Source organism: Eptatretus burgeri, chromosome 1, assembly GCF_056783735.1.
Source record: "Eptatretus burgeri isolate ZD-2024b chromosome 1, Ebu_testis_v1, whole genome shotgun sequence".
NCBI lineage: Eukaryota > Metazoa > Chordata > Myxini > Myxiniformes > Myxinidae > Eptatretus > Eptatretus burgeri.
The window spans coordinates 156,990,626-157,009,460 of NC_140961.1; the positions used below are offsets into that span (position 1 = coordinate 156,990,626).

General features: G+C 42.3%; 2 protein-coding genes across 3 annotated transcripts in view; both read left to right on the plus strand.

The window, feature by feature from the left end:
- LOC147035834 (extracellular calcium-sensing receptor-like) overlaps window positions 1-9,025 on the plus strand; it is a 29,749-nt gene extending 20,724 nt beyond the window's left edge. Inside the window, exons 8-9 of the mRNA XM_085869704.1 lie at window positions 1,745-2,150; window positions 8,397-9,025. Of these exons, the coding sequence (XP_085725830.1) occupies window positions 1,745-2,150; window positions 8,397-8,869 (879 nt within the window). The 3' untranslated portion in view covers window positions 8,870-9,025. The remainder of the gene's footprint in view (window positions 1-1,744; window positions 2,151-8,396) is intronic.
- Window positions 9,026-10,684: 1,659 nt separating this feature from the next.
- The window catches only part of LOC147035835 (uncharacterized), a 47,570-nt gene continuing 39,419 nt past the window's right edge, over window positions 10,685-18,835 (plus strand). Inside the window, exons 1-2 of one of the 2 annotated variants that reach the window (XR_015049630.1) lie at window positions 14,672-15,028; window positions 15,599-16,222. Coding sequence is in view for 1 of the 2 variants with exons in the window: in XM_085847708.1 (XP_085703834.1) it covers window positions 14,332-14,612 (281 nt within the window). In the remaining variant the exon portion in view is untranslated. Of the gene's footprint in view, window positions 14,613-14,671; window positions 15,029-15,598; window positions 16,223-18,835 lie in introns of those variants that run through there. The other variant, XM_085847708.1, reaches the window with a different exon arrangement.

Consider the following 18,835-nt stretch of genomic DNA (forward strand, 5'->3'; position numbering starts at 1 on the left):
TCCCATATGAGTGCTGCTTCATCAGGGTAAAGATTACACAAAGCATTTACAAGCATGGAACAGCACCGATACAACCATTATACCAGCACACTGGTACTCATTTTGTCGACCTCGGAAGGATGACAGGCTGAGTCAACCCCGCCCGGTGTTAATTCAGTGGAATACGGGGCTCAAATTCAGGACCCGAAGATGCAACAGGCATTCAACTTCATTGTCCCGCTCCCCTTCAAGAAAGGTGAACTCGGCATTATGATCGTAAGATATCATGATGCCGATAGACGGAGACAATGAGTGGTCACAAGAAAAGTTGCCTCAAAAGTTTGATTCGTAGTTGCTGGCGTATTTGCCATCATCATGTACTGTTTCTCCATGAGAAGCATTGATGGATCATTCAGAATTGATTTATTCGTGACTCACCAATCATCAAATCGGCAAGGTCAGCCTTGGCACCTCATTGAACACTTATGTTTGATGTGCTTTTTTGGCCAATCACAAAACAAGGATGAGGAACAGCAGCATGCTCTGACAACACAAATAGCACACAGGTAGCAATATATCACGTGTTCTTATTCCACTTTTTCATATTAAATGCAAATAGTCAGTCTCATGAAAATATCTCAATTTAACGCGTCAATACAGTTGGCAGATTAAAACACTTAACAAAGGACCAAGTCAATCGCAGAGTTATGTGAAGCTGAAGATAATTATTTTTCAACTGGGCTTGCTTTTATTTATTTTTTAAATATTGTGAGGTTTCTTCATAAGTAGACAGTGTCAAGTAATTATTAGCTGCTGTTATTAGCCGCTGTCCAGATTCACTTCATTTTTGTTGTGCGATGTATTCAAATATGGCCGACTGGCGGCCATTTTAGTTGCAAAGAAAATCTGGTGTCGAACATCGACTCAACCATTTCTCGGACATGCATTTGCCGATATTGTTCAAACTTGGCACTCAGATAACGAATGACGGCTTACATAAGCACATCATTTCTTTTGAGATCAGATCCAAGATGGCTGACTGGTGGCCATTTTAGTTGTAAAAACTACCTGATGTTGAACACGTCCTCAACCATTTCTCGGACAATCATTCACTGATGTTGTTCAACCTTGGCACACAGATAAGGAATGATGGCTTACATGTGCACATCATATTTCATTCAAGACCAGTTCCAACATTGCAGACTGGTGGCTATTTTAGTTGTCAAAAAAAAAAACTATGTTGAACATGTCCTCAACCAATTCTTGGACATGCAATTTCCGATGTTTTTCACATTTGGGACACATATAAATAATCAGCGCTTACATATGCAAGTCATTTTTTTTTTTTAGATCAGATCCAAAATGGCCAACTGGTTGCCATTTTATTACTTAAATGTGTCCCATCCATTTTTCAGACAAGCATGGTCCGATGTTGTTCAAACTTAGCACAATCACAGTACATGATGTCATATAAGTGCAACAAACTTTATTTTGAGATCTGATCAAAGATGGCTGACTGGTAGACTGGCGGCCATTTTCGTTCTACAAAAATATGGGCTTGCCCTTCAACTCCAAACAGCAAAATTACAAAAACAATGGGGGCGACAACATGTTATGTCTTTTTTTTTACTTGTGTTATCTATAAATTTATATATTATTGTGCCCCAACCCCCACCCCCTTAATTGTTTTTTTTTCGCATTGTTTCTTTAAAATCACTGGATGATTGCAAAAAATTGCTGTAAAAATGTTGTTCCTCATTGAAAGGAATTCTTGGGTTCAGATTCTCAGGAATGCTTCCATTGCCCCAACTTCTTTTGGTCAACTGTACATGGAGATGCTTGTGTGGTCATGGGAGAAGAATTTCTGGCTTTTTCTGATCCGTTGTCAATCACTCTGTTTGTAATGTTACTCATTGGAATGGTGTTGGTATGTGTGGTTATGGTGATGATGTACACCCATCGTGAACTCCATCTGGTGAAAGTTGAAAGTTTAGAAGTGAATCTCCTTCTTCTTGTTGCATTAGGAGGATGTTTTTGCAGTACATTAACTTTTATTGGCAAACCAACAGACAACTTGTGCAGCTTACGGGAAACGTGTCCCTGTATATTGCTGTCAATGGCGATAATCTGCATGATAGTAAAATGCACAAAAGAGTTAACTGCTTCCAAAGGTATCACCTCCGTTATTGATATTTCGTGCACTGGACATGAAAATTGTGTTTTAATCTCCTTCTGTCGCACTTTAAGAAAAACACAAAACAATAGGTGTTATTAAAAGGCAGAGTGTTGATAAAACAAGAAGGATAAATGCACATGTCCTGTTCTCCTTACTTGTTGTCCTTGTGAATTTATGGATCACTTTCCTGACCTTTTGCCCTTATATGCTTGTTGATGTTAATAACTTTTGGACATTCCTCTTTCCTTTCAAGGTTTTTATCTCCGGAGTCTCATCTGCTCGATAGACATACAACCAGACGCTAACTTTCACGGTTCCACCATTCGCGGGTTTTGCCTATTCACCATTGATTACTGTGGCTCTCACTTTCAAGATCGACATTCTCCTACATTCGCGTTTTGCCTTGTTCCTAGTATGCTCCTAAATTGCCCCGCATTTTCGCAGTTTTTGCGGCAGATTTTTCTTTTCAAGAGCCACAACCATTACACACACAGTTCTAAAACGTATCTTCCACGAGCCATACACAAAGCATCGGGAGATACATACAGTACAATAATTTTCAGATGCAAAAAACATATCTTCAATGAGCCGTAGACATAACCTGCTTCCTGTACGTACTGTATTGTAGATTAATGGGATAAACATAGTTTCACGGGATGTCTCACCAGTGTAACACGTCATTCCCAATAACATCATCCCCGGTGAGTTAATTATTGAATGAAACAGGAACAGTGTCTATCATAGATGGCAAGTGACCCGGATTTCACGCTTTTTGTTGATGAAAACCTGCCGACCTGTTTTAGTATCGTCAAAACCAATACTGGATGGAAAGTTTGATCCATGTTGAGTGCTTGCCGAGTAGCTTAAGCACTCAAGATAGCATTCCACCCTTTGACACTGTTGATAAGGAACAGTTGGCTTGACAAGTGATCGCAAGCTAATTGATTATGGAACACACCGGGGGACTGTTCAGTTACCAATCAGCCAGTGTTTTGTTGGGGTGCTTGCTTGATTGCTCAAGCCACTTGGCAATTGCTCTACATGCTGACTGGTAATGAGACACACCAACTCCTGGAGAGACCTGCAGTGGATACTGGAAACAGATCACGTGATCACGGGAGGTGTTTCATTAAAAGTGAATTTATTTTTATTATTATTAGTTTTTTCATTTTTAAAAAAATAAGTATTGCGTACCTTCAGAAAAGGAAAGGTTGAAGTAAAATCGTTCAGTTGTGTGGTGAATTTCGAATGGTAAATGCAGATTGAAGCTGATAGATCAACAAAAATTAACAGGAATGGGGTAGAGAGACACGTGGTTTCAGGAGGTGTATTGTTAGGAAGCATACAAGGAAAATTCTTCGTGTTTTTGATGGATTTTTGAAGATGAGATAACATCGGAGAATGATAGGTTGTAGGAAGAAATAGTGAAGGCAATGGTGAGAGTGGATCAGCTCAAATAGAAGAAAGATGGTGTGCTGGAAGAAGAAGTAGAAGAAGAATAAGAAGAATAAGAAGGAGGATTGGTACTCATGGTTATGGAGGAAAAAAGTGTTGTTGTTTTTTTTGTTTTTAAAAAAATTTTAAGACAAGAAACAGTGTGGAGTTGGGAGGGATCGATGGAGGCATTAGGAAAAGTGGAAAAATAGGAATTGATGGTGAAAGGGAGAGAATGCAAATAAAACGATCGTACACCTAGTCAAGGTAGAGCCTGGTGTTGGCTCAGTGGTCTGGGTGGCAGCTTGGGGTCCTAGGGTCCTGAGTTCTAAGCCCCGTCGGCCACTGAATTAATACACCAGGGGGTTGACTCAGCCTGTCATCCTTCCGAGGTCGGCGAAATGAGTAGCAGTTCCAGTTTGTGTACTGGTAGAGGGGCACTGCATCAATGACACAGTCGCGCTTCAATAAATGATAGCTACCCCGGCAGCTAAGCTGCCATACGACCACCACCACTCATCAAGAAGGATGAGTAAGCCTCAATGAGCCTGATAAGACAAGGTCGATGAAAACTCACAAAATAGCCTGATTTTTTTCAACAAAAACAATCGAGGAACACAGTAAACATGTAGGTGAGAAAATAAACAGTGAAAATGTGACAAATAATGACCAGAAGCTTAACTTAGAGAATCTTGGCAGCGATCCCCTGAGAGAAGCTGCTGTTGCTTCAAACCCAGAACCGGAATACCATGTTGACCTTTTGGCCGAGGATGACCTCAAAAATAATTGGTGGTTGAATTCGTTAATATTGTGTGAACATCATTTTCAAATTTCTCATCAATTGTATGAAAATTAAAGATTTCAGAAATTTAACGAATTTGTTGAGCTTTATCCAATGTTAACCTTTTGACCTTATGAACTCAAAAACAATAAGCTTCTTGCATAGGATAAACTCTTCCATGTGGTGAAGTTTGTGAAGATCGGTATAAAATTGTGACCTGCAGGCAATAAACAGACAAACAGACAAACAGACAAACAGACAAACAGACAAACAAGCCGGTAGGCGACATGGCAGCTCGCTCTATATGGAAAGCTGGCCGACGCGACTTGCCGATATTCATGTACATGCTATCAATCAATTTAGCACAATAAATATGATTATCACAGCCCTCTTATTTTGCGCCCAGAAACCCACCTTGTGAAATTTCAGGCATGTTTCCAAAGAGACTCTAACAAATGGCAGCCCTGGTAATTCCATTTATCTATTCGCTAAGATTTTATTTTTTTATATGATGCTGTAAGACATTCTCCTTGGGCACAAAAAAACAGGTCCCTCGGAGGTCGAGTTTCGGAGGTTTTGATTTTTTTTTTGTACAGTCCACAATAAGTGTACGATGTGCGATGAAGTATTTTAGCTGTTGCTAAGCAACGGAGTGTGCATAGCAACCATTCATTTTTGTGTACATGCTAGCCACATTGTACACATTTCACCCAAGTTTCATCAAAATTAAACTCTTTCACTTAGAGATATTCGCATTTAACAGTTTCTGAAATGTTCGACATGTACTCAACCAAAACCTATCTCCTCCTCAAATATTTTTTTGTTAGGGCTGCAAATTGGAATGAAGGGAGCTAGATAGATTGCGCACAGAACTCTAAGCTTCGATTTTTCGATTTTTTTTTTCGATTCTTTGACCACTTCAAAGGGCCGTTGCTATGCCGTTTCTGGAGCCCGGGGTCCAATATTCGAAAGCACACGATTCCCAGAAATATTGGTCCTACCTACCAAATTTAATTGGAATCGGTTGAGTGGTTTAGCCCCTAGGGTTGACCAAAGTTTCGCGGACAGACAGACAGATGGAAATGTCCAGAATGAGGGTGCTCTAAGAGCAGACAACAGACAGACAGACAGACAGACAGACAAACAGACAAAATAAAAAGAATACATCATCACACAGAGCACAATCCTTTCAAAATCTCCCCTCCCCCCTCTCAAAAGTTGCCATGGATATATTAAATGATCCATTTCATGAAGATTTAAATTCACAATCTTAATCAAAGTTCAGGTCAGTTGGCTAAAAATTGATAATTTTTCAGATTGAAATTGATGATTTTAGAAGTTTGCCCTTGAGTTGACTTTTTACCTTTTGATCTCAAAAATAGTTGGTTTCCCAATTCAGTAATGTACAATGCAATTGCTGTTTAATTTTCAAGTCTATTGGTTGAAAAATTGATGATGTTTCAGATAAAAATTGATGATTTCAGAAGTTTGACCTTGAGTTGACCTTTGACCTGTTGACCTCAAAATAATTGGCTGTTTGAATTCAGTGACCTGATGTATAAATTCTCTTCAACTTTCAAGTGAATCAGATGAAAATTGAGGCTATTTGAAATCTCAACGAAGTCGTTGACCTCAAAAATAATTGGCCAGTTGAACTCAGTGACCTGAATTATAAAAATTCTTCAAATATTAAGTTAATCGGATGAAAATTGACAATTTTATCGATTAATCCTATGTTGTCCTTTTGGCCAATGTGGACCACAATAATAATTAGTGGTTGAATTCATTGACCTAAATTGAAAATCCTCTTCAAATTTCAAGTCAATCAAATGAAAATTGAGGACTTCAGAAAGAAAAAAAAACCTTTGTTTTTGACCTTTGGCCTATGTTGACCTTTTGTTCGATGTTGACCTAAAAATAATTGGCTGGTTGAATTAATTGACAATAAATATAAATCCTCTTTAAAATTGAATGTCAATTGGATAAAAATTGAAGATTTTAGAAATCCCACCTAAATTGTTGACCTTTTGACGATGTTGACCTTTTGACCATTTGACCTGAAAAACAATAAGCTTCTTCTGTATGACAAACTCTACCATCTGGTGAAATTTCGTGAAGATTGGTATAAATTTTAATCTGTATGCGACAATCAGTCAGACAGACAGAATAACGAAATCGACAAACCAATGTACTTTTAAAAATCTTCGATTTTGCAAGTAACAAGGGACAGATGAATTCACAAACGGACTTGATCACTGAAAGCCATAAAGACTGAACCATCCCCATTTTCCATGTGACATATATATATATATATATATATATATATATATATATATATATATATATATATATATATATATATATATATATATATATATATATATATATATATATATATATATATATATATACAATTCAGGAAGAAAGTGTGTGGAATGGCCTGCACCTGCACATACTGAGGAATGGCAAGTACATGACAAGGAATACAAACAAATAGCATTTTAAAATATCATGACCATAATGGCAGAATAGACACTATAGGAGGGTAAATACAGCAAAAGGCAAGGGGAGGATTAGAGAATAGGTGCAATATCACATCATGAGGTGAAAACACAGACAAGGTAAACATGAGAAAGGGGGGAAACCAGGGTGAATGGGATTAAAGAAGGGAAAAGAAAAACAGACTGGGAGCCAGACTATATAAGGTTCAAAGAAATAGAGAGCATAAAAGTGTGACTTCGCTGAGACCAAAAGACAGGGACAAGGATTCTCATGCAAAATTAATGTAAAACATAAAAACGAGGAGAGCACCTACATTTTAAATTAAATATCCATTAAAATCATAATCAAAATGAGAAGGGCACTCTTCGATGTTGCGACATTCACAATATATGCGTCCACCCACATTATTACATCATGACATACTTGTACCAAGTTTGATTTAAATCCCTGAACCCAGGTTGAAAATATTAAATAATTCTGGCTGCCTGGCTAATTTGGCTAATTTGTGTGAGATCTTTAATAGGAGGATGCACAGACTGATTTGTGTGAGTTCCACTTTTAAATGAAATGCACCATCTCATTAATTAATGAAAAAGAGAAAAACTTTTTCATGCTCTAAATTTTCCTCTTGGTGCATTGCATAATATTATCATCACTTATTTCTTGATTTGGATGGGTTGTTGTCTGGTCGTTACAGTTATTTACACTTTGATGTGTGCAGGCCTTTTTTTATTTTCTTCTTTTTATAGGATGCAAAGATTCTAGTGGAGCTGCCACACACATCTCGCACACATAGACTACAGACAAATACATAAGGCACAACACAGGACTCCTGGACTATATGTACGCAGCCACTTGGGGAAAATGCCATCACTTATTGGGGCACTCATGGTATCAGTGATGCTGCAACAATGGTGCCACCTTTCTCACTGCACTCAGTGGGGCATTTCCAAGGGAGGAATTTTGTCCTGTCCATGGATGCCAACCCATGGGGATTGTCTGTGCTGTTATACCTGAAGGTCAAGCAAGGAGACAGCACATACCATTTGAAAAGACATTGGGATAACTTGACAAATTGTTTGATTTGCTGACCATCCATAATTTCAGTGGATGCTCCAACCCTTACACATATTGAGTCTGGTAAAATGTTTCAGGATTTGTGGGAAAAGATTTGTGGAAAATTTCAGTATTTGATGTGACAGAACTACTCCTTAACAAACCTGGTGTTAGCACAATCTTTAAGGTGGCTGGCTTAAGATCTTCGGATCATGAGCTTGAGCTCCTCTTGTGTCGTTAAATAACACCAGATGGCTTGACTCAGCCTCTCATCTTTCTGAGTTCTGAAAAAATTAGTCCCAGCTTACTGATATCTGGGCACAGCCACGCTCCATGCAATGATGCAACCAGCTGCCATAGACGACATACAAAATAAAATACACCTGAACAAATCTCCATCCCAATGAGTTTTTCATACAATATTCATGTTAAGTTCCCCAATAATAATTCCTTAAGATTTCCTTTCAGGATCTACACTCAACATTTGTCCAAGTGCAGTCAAGTCAATGAAACAAAAATATGTTGTGGCAGTGTGTTTTACCCCACAAGTGGTGTTTTCTTTACTTTGGGCTCTTGTAAGTGATCCAAGGGTAAAGTACAATACAACGGCACATTTGGGAACAATAATTATTGAATGTACTGTGACGTCACCCCTTTGGGTTTTTTGTTCTTTGACCTACTTGATTATTTTGGCAATATTGTGCCTTGGTCTTGCTTCAAAGGCTCAAAACAAAGACTCATCATCAAACGAGGGAAAGTTTATAACATACAACATGCTGTTTCTCTTAATGGTTGTGGTCGCTTTCATTCCTGCTTATATGAGCACACAAGGAAAACATACAATTATAACAGAAATGTTTGCAATTGTTGCTGTGTCATTTGCATTTCTTGGCTGCAGTTTTGTTCCAAAATGTTACAAAATTTACAAAAACATGAGATGATATTTGGATTGATGAAATGTAATTTCCATTATCATTGAATAAATGTACTGACTTTTTTTTGCACTGGATATGTTTGTATTTCCCAAATATCCTCAGAGTACTTTGTTGGACTTGATCCACTTGTTCAAATAATCATTGCTGCAGTTAAATATTGCTTTTCTTGTCACAACTTTGACTTGTAATTTTTGTCTGTGGTGGCAAAGAGTATCATCGGAGCAAGAATTCTTGCCCTGTTTACTAAACCGGTACCACTAAAAGCCAGGTTTTAACTCTTCATCTTTCCTTGGGAGGGATGTGGAAAAAATTGTCAGGGCAGTTGTGCATGTCCATCATCCTACAAGTAAAGACCTGAGAGCAGTCGTCACTGATAGGCCCAAGAGGCTCAGCTCATTTCCGATGGGTGCCTCTAAAATGCCTGAGTGGATCTGCTAAAGCAAGGGCACATCATGATGAGCTTCGTGAATCCAGTGAAGATATATTATTGCTAACTGAGCAAACAAAAGCTAGTGATAATCAGTGATATGATCTTGAAAAAAATGACATGCATATGTAAACCATCATTCGTTATCTGTGTGCCAAGTTTGAACAACATAGGTAAAAGCATGTCTGAGAAATGGTTGAGGAAGTGTTCAACTTCGGGGTTTATGGTGACTAAAATTGCCACCAGTTGGCCATCTTGGATCTGACCTCGAAATATAATGACGTGCATATGTAAGCCCTCATTCATTATCTGTGCATCAAGTTTGAATAAGATTGGTAAATGCATGTCTGAGAAATGGTTGAGGATGTGTGTTCCACGTCAGGTTTTTAAAATAACTAAAATGGCCATCATTCGGCCATCTTTGATGGCATCACAACACAAAATGATGTTCTTATGTATACCATCATGTTTTGTCTTTGTGCCAGGAAAAATCAAATTGGTCCATACATGTCCGAGATATGGTTGTGTACATACGCACACACGTACTGACACAAAAATCGAGACCAAATCCATAAGCCCCGTTTCGTACTCAGTCCAATGTTGGCTTATATAACTACATTTGAGTATGTACAAGAGAATAATTTTTCCCCAGAGTCCTCACCTTTTCAACACACTTAATTCATTAGCTCACGAGCTTCAGTATGCCCTCATGTTTTAGGCTTAGTGATGAGCCACAAATGAAAAGCTTCTATGACTTGTTGGTCACTGGCAAAGTGGCAGCCTGTTAAAGTGTCTGAGTGGACCAAACAGGTGAAAGTCCGAAGGGGCTGAGTCAGGACTGTATGGAGGATGCTCCAACAACTCCAATTTAAATTGCCGAAGGCTTTCCACAGTAAGGGGGGCAGCATGTGGATGGGCATTGTCATGCAAAAATGCAACACTTTTTGACAGTTGCCCTCGGCGTTTCCATTGAATAGCTCGTTTCAACATTTCAACATCAAAGAATTTCACAATAACAGACACTGTTGACCATTGTACCCACCTGATAGTGTTCCAGAATTGGGCCGTCTGAGTCCTAGAAAAGTGTGAACATCACTTTTCTGGCCGATGGTTGACTTTTGAACTTCTTTTTGACTGGTGATTTCGGATGTTTCCAATCCATCCTTTGGCATTTTCTCTCTGGCTCGTAATGGTTGATCCACGTCTTTTCTCCAATGACAATGCGTAACAAAAAGCCTTGCGTTTTTTTTTTCTATACCTTGTCGAGGCTCGTATGAGAGCGAACACACAATGCACAGCAAAGGGGGGGGATGAGACAAGAGGGGCGGGAGTTGCAATGACAAAGACATTAGGAATTCTGTGGAAAGGAGAGGGATGGGGCAGAGAACATTACAAGATGGATATGACAGGGACTTTCAGAAATGAAAGCAGGGAATTGAAGGAGGTGGGCTTGGGTGGATTATTGGGGGTAGAAAAAAATGAGGATTTGGATGGGGGATGAAAAGAGGTGGTGGAGAACAGCTGTTTTGAAGCCCTGGAGGGAAGAATGGGATTGAATAGAGTGAGAGAGTTTATTCCAAAGGTGTGGAAAAGTGGAATGAAAGGGTGAAGGTGAGCAGTGATTAGTGATTTTGTTAGTTTTACCAGAATGGGTTTTTTGGCAGACCTTGAGCGCCCTGCAGTAATGTGGTGGGGACAAATCGCAGAGAGACCAGGGGAGCAAGGCTGCAGAGGAGACGGAAGAAGACAAAAAGATCACCGACGAGCCTGTGGTGAGAGACTGAGAGTCCCAAAGACTCAGCCTCATCGCAAGAGATGCCAATGATCCAAAATTCTTTGGTTTCCACAGCATGAAGCTGAGAAAGGTGAGAGGCAGGTGCACCAGCACAGAGGGGAAAGCAGTACTCCATCACGTTGCAGACAAAAACTTTGTAAGTGGTCAGGAGCTCAGGTGGGCCGAGGAAGGACTTTGCACGATGGAGGATTCCCAGTCGTCGACTGGCTTTGGAGGCGAGGTTTGAAATGTGGCTTTCCCAGGAAAGTCATGGCAGATAGTGAGACCAGAATCTTGGAAGAAATGACTTCTTCCAGAGGATTGTTGAGAAAGTGGATGGGGGGGGGGTTCTAAACGGTCCTTTCGAAGAGACATAGTGAGAGTGTGAGATTTGTCCGGATTGAAAGACATGTTTCACGTGTTGGACCAGTTTGTTATTTTATCCAGATCAGCAGTGAGCAAAGAAGCTGCTGCTTGCCGGTCTGAGGGATGACTGATGGTACGGCAGAGGGTGGAGTCATCAGAAAAGAGATATAGAGGATTTTCAGGAGAGTCGGAGAGATCATTGATGAAAACCAGAAAAATAACAGGGCCCAGAACGCTACCTTGAGGAACTCCAGCCTGCACAGGAAGAGGGGATGAAAGAACTCCATTTAGGGCCACACGGTGACTGCGGAAGGAGAGGAAGTCTGAGAGCCATGAGTGGAGATGACCTTGGATACCATAGGAAGCGAGTTTGGTGAGCAGGACAGGGTGCCAGACTGTGTCAAAAGCACGTGATATGTCCAGGGATATGGCTCGGATTTCCTGTCTGGCATTGAAGACCTCCATCCATTGTTGGGAGAGCAGAAGCAGCATATCCAGGGAAGAGTGACCTGGTCTGAAACCAAGTTGATGATCAGAAATCAAGCCATTGGAGAAGAGGAAGAATTTGATCTCTGAAGCGATGATGTATTCCATAACCTTGCTGATGATTGGGAGAAGGCTTATTGGTCTTTAGTTACAGGGATCAGTTTTTGCACCTTTTTTGTGCAGGGCAGTGATTTTTTTCTGATTTCCAAGCAGATGGCAGATGGCCTTGAGCAAATGAGAGAGTGAATAGAAAAGAGAGAGAGTGTGTGAGCAAGAGCAGAAGAGCATGCTTTGAGGACATGTGGGCTGATGCCGTCTGGACCAGTTGCAGAATCTGAGTCGAGGTTTGACAGCAAGTTCTCCACCTTGTCAGAAGAAAAGGACACAGTCCATGGACAGTTGGTTGCGACTGGGTAAGGTGGGTAGAGAAAGTCGGTCTTGAGTTTGGTGAGCAGAGTTGTATTGGAAACCACGCCGGCTCCACAGCACTTTGCGTATGAGATACGGGATTGTGCATAGTCAACCGCCCAAGCACGGTACTTTGGTACTTTGCCAAAGTCAACGTGGTACTTTGCCAACCGTCCAAGCACGGACGGTGGTGCAATGTGTTGATGGTTTCAGAAGGGCCAACGCTCCATGACAGATAAATCACTGGAGCACGGATGGCGAAGCAGAACGGATTTGACTGCTATTTTTTCCCACGGGGACCAGGTCTGCAATATAAACGGTACCCCCGACATGAACAATGGGCATGGCGAACACGGCTTGGTTCCCCGTTGGAAAACCCCAATTCCTCGTCGCAAGAATTCAAACACAAATTGGTTTGCAACAGATATATGACTGAGCAACTTCGCAGATTCAGAGCGCTCATTATCATTGGGGTAAGTGACAATGATGGGGCGACGTTATGCCCTCATGTATTGGCCAAACCGAAGGGGCGAGTGCGCTGTCAACCACCACCCTAAAGGTTCAAGGGCCGCTGAGCCTTAACATGAGTACAGGAAACCTGGCCAGTATGTAGTGACCATCCTCAACCAGGGGCCCAGGAGCACTAGACAAAGGGGGATGCATTGTTAGGCCTACTTGGGGGTGCCAGCGATGGTCCCTTCTATGTGGGTACCGAATCAACGACCCTGATGGAGGGCTAGGATAAATTTAATGACCAAGAGCAACAATATGGACTGTTTAGGTAGAGACATGGAACATGTAGTGGGGACGTAGCTTAGCGTTTGAGTTAATGGGAGTGTGCGGAGTATAAGGAAAGACGAGGGTGCATGAGTTAGTTAAGGGAAATGAGGTGATATGTAGGTGAGTGGAAATGTGTTTGCGTGTAGTTGATGACATGAGTTTTAGGGCAGGGCAATGACTGGTATGAGTGTGAATAATAGAATGCATGGTATGAAGAATTGAATGGTGGGAGTGGATCCCATTCAAGGAAACCTGGGGGTGAGTTTAAAGTTAGAAAGGGGATTAGGTAAATTTACACATGGATGTCGTTATGCGGTTGATGCTGATTGTGGAAAGTTTTTTTGTGTTGTGTGCAAGAGATAATGGGCTGCTGGGGGGTGTGACTTGTGAGTGTCGGGTTCGGATGAAGCAGGCACCCCGGGTGCTGGAGGCTCGTCGCCAGGTGAGGCCGTAGGTAGGTCCAGGGGGCAGTAGTTTAGTAGTGGATGCATGTACCCGACGAGAGGGGCCTGGCATGCCAGTGTAGTGTTCAATGGGCCCGGGTGCCCGAGCAGTGAGACCCGTGGTGCCAAAATGCCAAGTTGGCATTGAGGGTGGAGTGACAGTGAGGGCATTCCCCCATGTTAGGGTGAGGAGCAGCCAAGCTCGGAGGCACCTCCAGCATTGCGGGTGTGCTAATGATGAGAATGCAGGTGGGCAGACCTGCTAGTGGAGCCACACTACCCAACACGAAATTGTGCGGTGGCACAGAAAGAAAATTTGGTGGGTAAAGCCAAAAATTGCAAGAGCACCAACACGTAGGCGATGGGAATTTAGGTTTTTAGAACCCCATAGTTTAACAAAGGCCTCTTGGCAGGGTATAACCCCTGGGACAGTTTAAAATTGTAACAATATTAGCATGGTTAGGATTGATGAAGACCCCTTCACACCATCCACTGTCGGGATGATCACCGGCTGTTGGACTTGCCCTCCTGTCGGTCTTGAGAACGAGACTTGTCACGATGTAAAGGTAGGATTGCATGTAGTTATGCTCTTCCTTTCTTGGAACCTTGGAGGGATTGGGTAAGAATTTGGCAATGGGGATAGTGGGATATAGGAAACGAGACGTAGCCACGAATTGTAAAAAGAGGGGGGCTAGGGTAGTGTATATGGAATAGACAGATGGGTGTGGACGAGTAGGGCCAACCTCGTGCTCTCTATCCTGGCACCACCGCCACTGCCCCAGGTATGTGCACATCAGGACTGGCTGACCATGTTATTCGGACCTGCTGTTTGGCATTACCCAGTTTACCTTTTTTATTTTCATACTGTTTGCTGTTCGCCTTGCTGTTTCGCTTTGTCTCGCCACTGCCCCAGGACCATCAATGCTTTTCTGCATCAAGGCATCGCTCACCTTGCTGGATCACCTGTCTACATCAAGGCATCACCTCACTTCACCATTTGCTCCGTGACCTGTGTTCCAGCTCCACCTGTTTTGTGGACAGCTACTTGCTGCAGCCTCATGCCAGGTGACACCGTTTCCATTATCATGGTGTTTTTGTTTGTTTTCTTTTTATTTGAACTGCATTTACTGCAGCAGTAGCCTGCCAAACTTATGGACTGCCCCTTTGTTGTAGCCCCCTTTGTATCAGCTCATTCCAGCTTCATACCAGCTTCCTACCCACTCATACCAGCTTCATACCAGCTTCATACCAGCCACATACAAGGCTCATGCCACTTTTCTTCACCTTTTCCATGTATCAGCGTGACCATGAACTGCACAAACGAAACTCTGTGGAAGAAGTGGCTCTGTTCCTGTTGCTGCTGCACCTTGATCATTTTTGTTTCAAAGGATACGTGTATGGCCTGTTTGCGGGTCACTGGCCTTCCGGTTTATTTTGTTAGGTCTGCTGGTGAAGAGCATGAAGGTGGCAAGAATCAGCAGGTGTTTTTCCCCCTCCCCACAATTTTCTTCTGCATTTCTCCAAGTCCTGGGTCAGAAATTGTATATAGTTGTTTAGTTGTGCAGATTATTAAAGCCCACCGGTTGTGTGTTGTGGGTTGTAAAATTTCGGCAATTTCAGTGTGGCATAAGGTTGTCTGTGTGAGTTAGTTAGCTAGTTCCCTGCGCATCAGGTGGGACATATCGAGTTAAAATTGTCGGACACACGAAAGGGTAGAGTTAGAACATAAAAGGTAGGGGGTAAGTCCACCTGGATGTCACACGGTGGTGCTAATTGCAATGTTGTAATTTTTTTAAACCGAAGTCGCCAGCTGTTGGACGACTAAGGACGAGTCTGGGATAGGAAAAGGGGTAGTGTTATGGATTTTAGAATTCGGTCTGATGAAGGAATCCAAACATCCAGGTCCTAAGACAGTTATTTCCTTGAATGCATGTTCAGATTAGCCCCATCACCATGTCTAATCGGATTTTAAATGTGATGCATTGAGAATGGTAAAGAATCCATCCCCTCTCTTATGGAAAGATTTTAATTGTTTGTTTTTTTTACGACAGACACGTTTACACATATTTCATTCGCGAGCGCCGATGCCGCCTTTTTTGGGAGCACATGGGTTGTCACGGTAACCGTGCGCAAGTGGGGAGGTGTGAGCTTGGGCCAGAGTCTGCACCCGCCGAGATGGGCCGCAGATATAAAACTTATTTGAGGTCCCTTCTGAGGAGACAGAAGTAAGAGGATGGAGAAGAGAACGAGAAAGAAAGCCAGAGAGGAAAAGGAGAAGAGAAGCGAGCAAGATGCGGGAAAGTGACCCGAGAAAGAAGCAAGAGTTGAAGCACACGAGGGAAGAAGCGAGCTGGAGAGGATGCTTGCAAGTGAACAAGCGAGTGTGTGGTGCGGGTGTAGGTGTCTGACAAGCGCCAACAAAGAGTGAGGCATGGGTCGGTCACCAATGGACCGTGTGGGTCACTGGACATCACCAGTTTTGTGAAGTGTGAGAAGCTGCCCATGTCACAGTACCAGGGTCTAAACCTGTGACAGATGATCTCGGTGCCCCCCGTACGTCTACTGGCATTCAAGGCTGTTGGCGAGTGGGTGCACGGCAAGGCTCAGTGCTGGCGAAGGACAAGACACACACACGCATTTCAGGATGTCTTAACTTCACGGACGAATTGCCTCTGGTTAGTGAGACGACTCTTCTCTTTTTCTTCTTTTTCTAATACTTCGAGGAAATATAAAGATATTTTTATTTATTTATTTTCTTAGTAATAAATCATTTGTTGATTTCCAACCTGTCCATGTTTCTCCATTGGTCTAGCATTGTCTGAACCTCGATAGACTGGGAGGTAATTACCCCTGATTTGACCAAAAATAGTCGGTACGCACCATTGGTTAAACGGAATAATTAGACGGTGGATACTGGAACTCATGGTTAACTGGATGGCATTCTTGGTTCTAAAACAACCCACCGAACCACAACGTTAATTAGAAGTGGTGGCCCCAGGTCCGGCTCTTCCGCGGACAACCAGGGATTAATCCCCCTGAGTGACAAACTGGTGTCTCAGTATTTGTGGTGGTAACTATATATATATATATATATATATATATATATATATATATATATATATATATATATATATATATATATATATATATATATATATATATATATCGTTATGGCATGGGGTGTGGCTTGCCATAAGGGGAAGCACTGGAGTTTCTCCAAAACACCCGGTCCTGGGGCTGCCGGCTACAGATAACTCCGCAGTCCAATGGGCGGTTGTTCTTACACAGCCGTAGCTGCTTCACTTGGACTACTGGCCGAACAGGGTTATGCTTTGATGCTTCTGTGATACCTTTCAATTGGAATGGCAATGTAAATAGAGGCCACGTCCTCGGGGCCACACCTTGTGATCTTCTGCAGAATGGAAAAGATAGGTGCAGCACCTGTTGACAGAGCAAATCAGGTGGGGTACAACTTCCCTTCCAACTATAATTGTATCCTCTGTCTGACCAATGAAGGAAAGGACAACTGAGATGGATTGGAAATGCGAACAAACAATTATTTATTCCACACACAAGCAATCATTTAAAAGCAAGTATTTTCATGTAAGAAAGCAAAAGGCACATCAGAGCAGATTTGCCTGAGACGTGTTCTTTCTTATATAATCTTATGTCCACAAGACACTTTACCATCATTCAATCAGGGGAGAAGAAGACAACAAGAATAGTTTCAGAAAAAAAGGAAAATAAAGTGTGGAGAAAAGAAACGTTGAGTCAACTCTTTTCTCCCTCACTTCACACTGCACAATGGGGCTGTGCCAGAGATCAAGTGTACCAGAAAACAGGGAGGAAAGGATGGGGGAAGATGGGCATTGGCGATGTGGTGCAATAGGACGTGCAGTTACATCCCTGAGGTGCCCAGATTCAGCAGGCAATTCCTCTCCTGCAAGCAAGATATACGACTCTCCCTCCTCTCTCTCAGCTTCTTCTTCCTCATCATGTTGCTTTCTCTAATCTCTGAGCCTTCTGCTCCTCGCAGGACAAGCTTTCAGGACAAGGACAAGATTTGAGCTCCTTTTTTTTCCTCGGGCCTGGCTTTTTCTCAGAAGGATGAGGACCAGCTCCAAGCACCTTTCTCCCTCGATGGCATTACTTTTCTTTCATCTCATCCCTTGCACACATCTTCTTCTTCCACCTCTCACTCTGAGCTTTCTTCCACAAGGATAAGGACTATATACGAGAACCTTTTTCCGAAAGGATCTTGCCTTTTTTCAGTCTCTTCTCATGCACTTCTGTCCTTTACTTCGTTGTCATATCGCTTTTTCCATCTCTGCTCATGCGAGTCTCTTCCTCACCCACATCGGATGTGGGCAGGCCCAATATGCAGCTTGTGGGTAACACCGCATTATTCTGAGGGAAATTTTGATGATGCAGGAAGAGGGGATGCAGCCCCCGCACCTCTCTTCATGCACCAAAGCCACAACAAGAGGCCCGCTCCCTCCCTCATGCACAAGTATTCATTGGAAAAATCCTCACGGTACCATTTGTGTGAGAGCTGTCTCAACTCACCATGCACAGGAAATGTTCCGCATCTCATGCCATGAATATGCATGTGAGAATGGTCACAGTCCCATGTGGATAAAGTAACCCGAAAGGCCCGAAGTATCACTGACCACAGACAGACCGAATTTGCCCAACCAAGCAATGTTTGAATGGAGTGAAAATGGAGAGGGATGCCGCCAGACCGAGATACGACCAAATATTTGCGGGGTTGAAGGTAAGATCAATGGGTTGAAAGAGGGATTGTCGAGATGAGGTTTGGTGAAGGGGATTATTGGTGGACCATTGAAACAAGCCAATGGGATAAAGTATTGAAGATTGAAAGTAGCAGATGGTCTGAATAGACCGATGGGCCAAAGAAGGGAAGATTGAAAGGAGCAGTGGTTGAGGTGTGGGTGGGGGGGGGATGTGGTGGAGTTGGGGAGGGAGGGAAGACATCACACCAGGGGAATACATACTAACCAACGCATGTCACTCAAAATACCCTTGGACAATGGACCAAGGACTATATTCATAAAGACGAATGAAATAACTAATCCTCGGATCACCTACATGTCCATGTGAGTTCTCTCCCTTGGGTAAGTTTCCAAAACCGGAACAATACATTTACTGTATATGTGCATACGAGGCCCGTGAGGAGGAGTGATGTACGCGACATTTTTTAATGATAGGATGATGATAGGCTCGGATTATAGGGAAAGGGTTAAAATAGTGCAATATGGCATTAACTC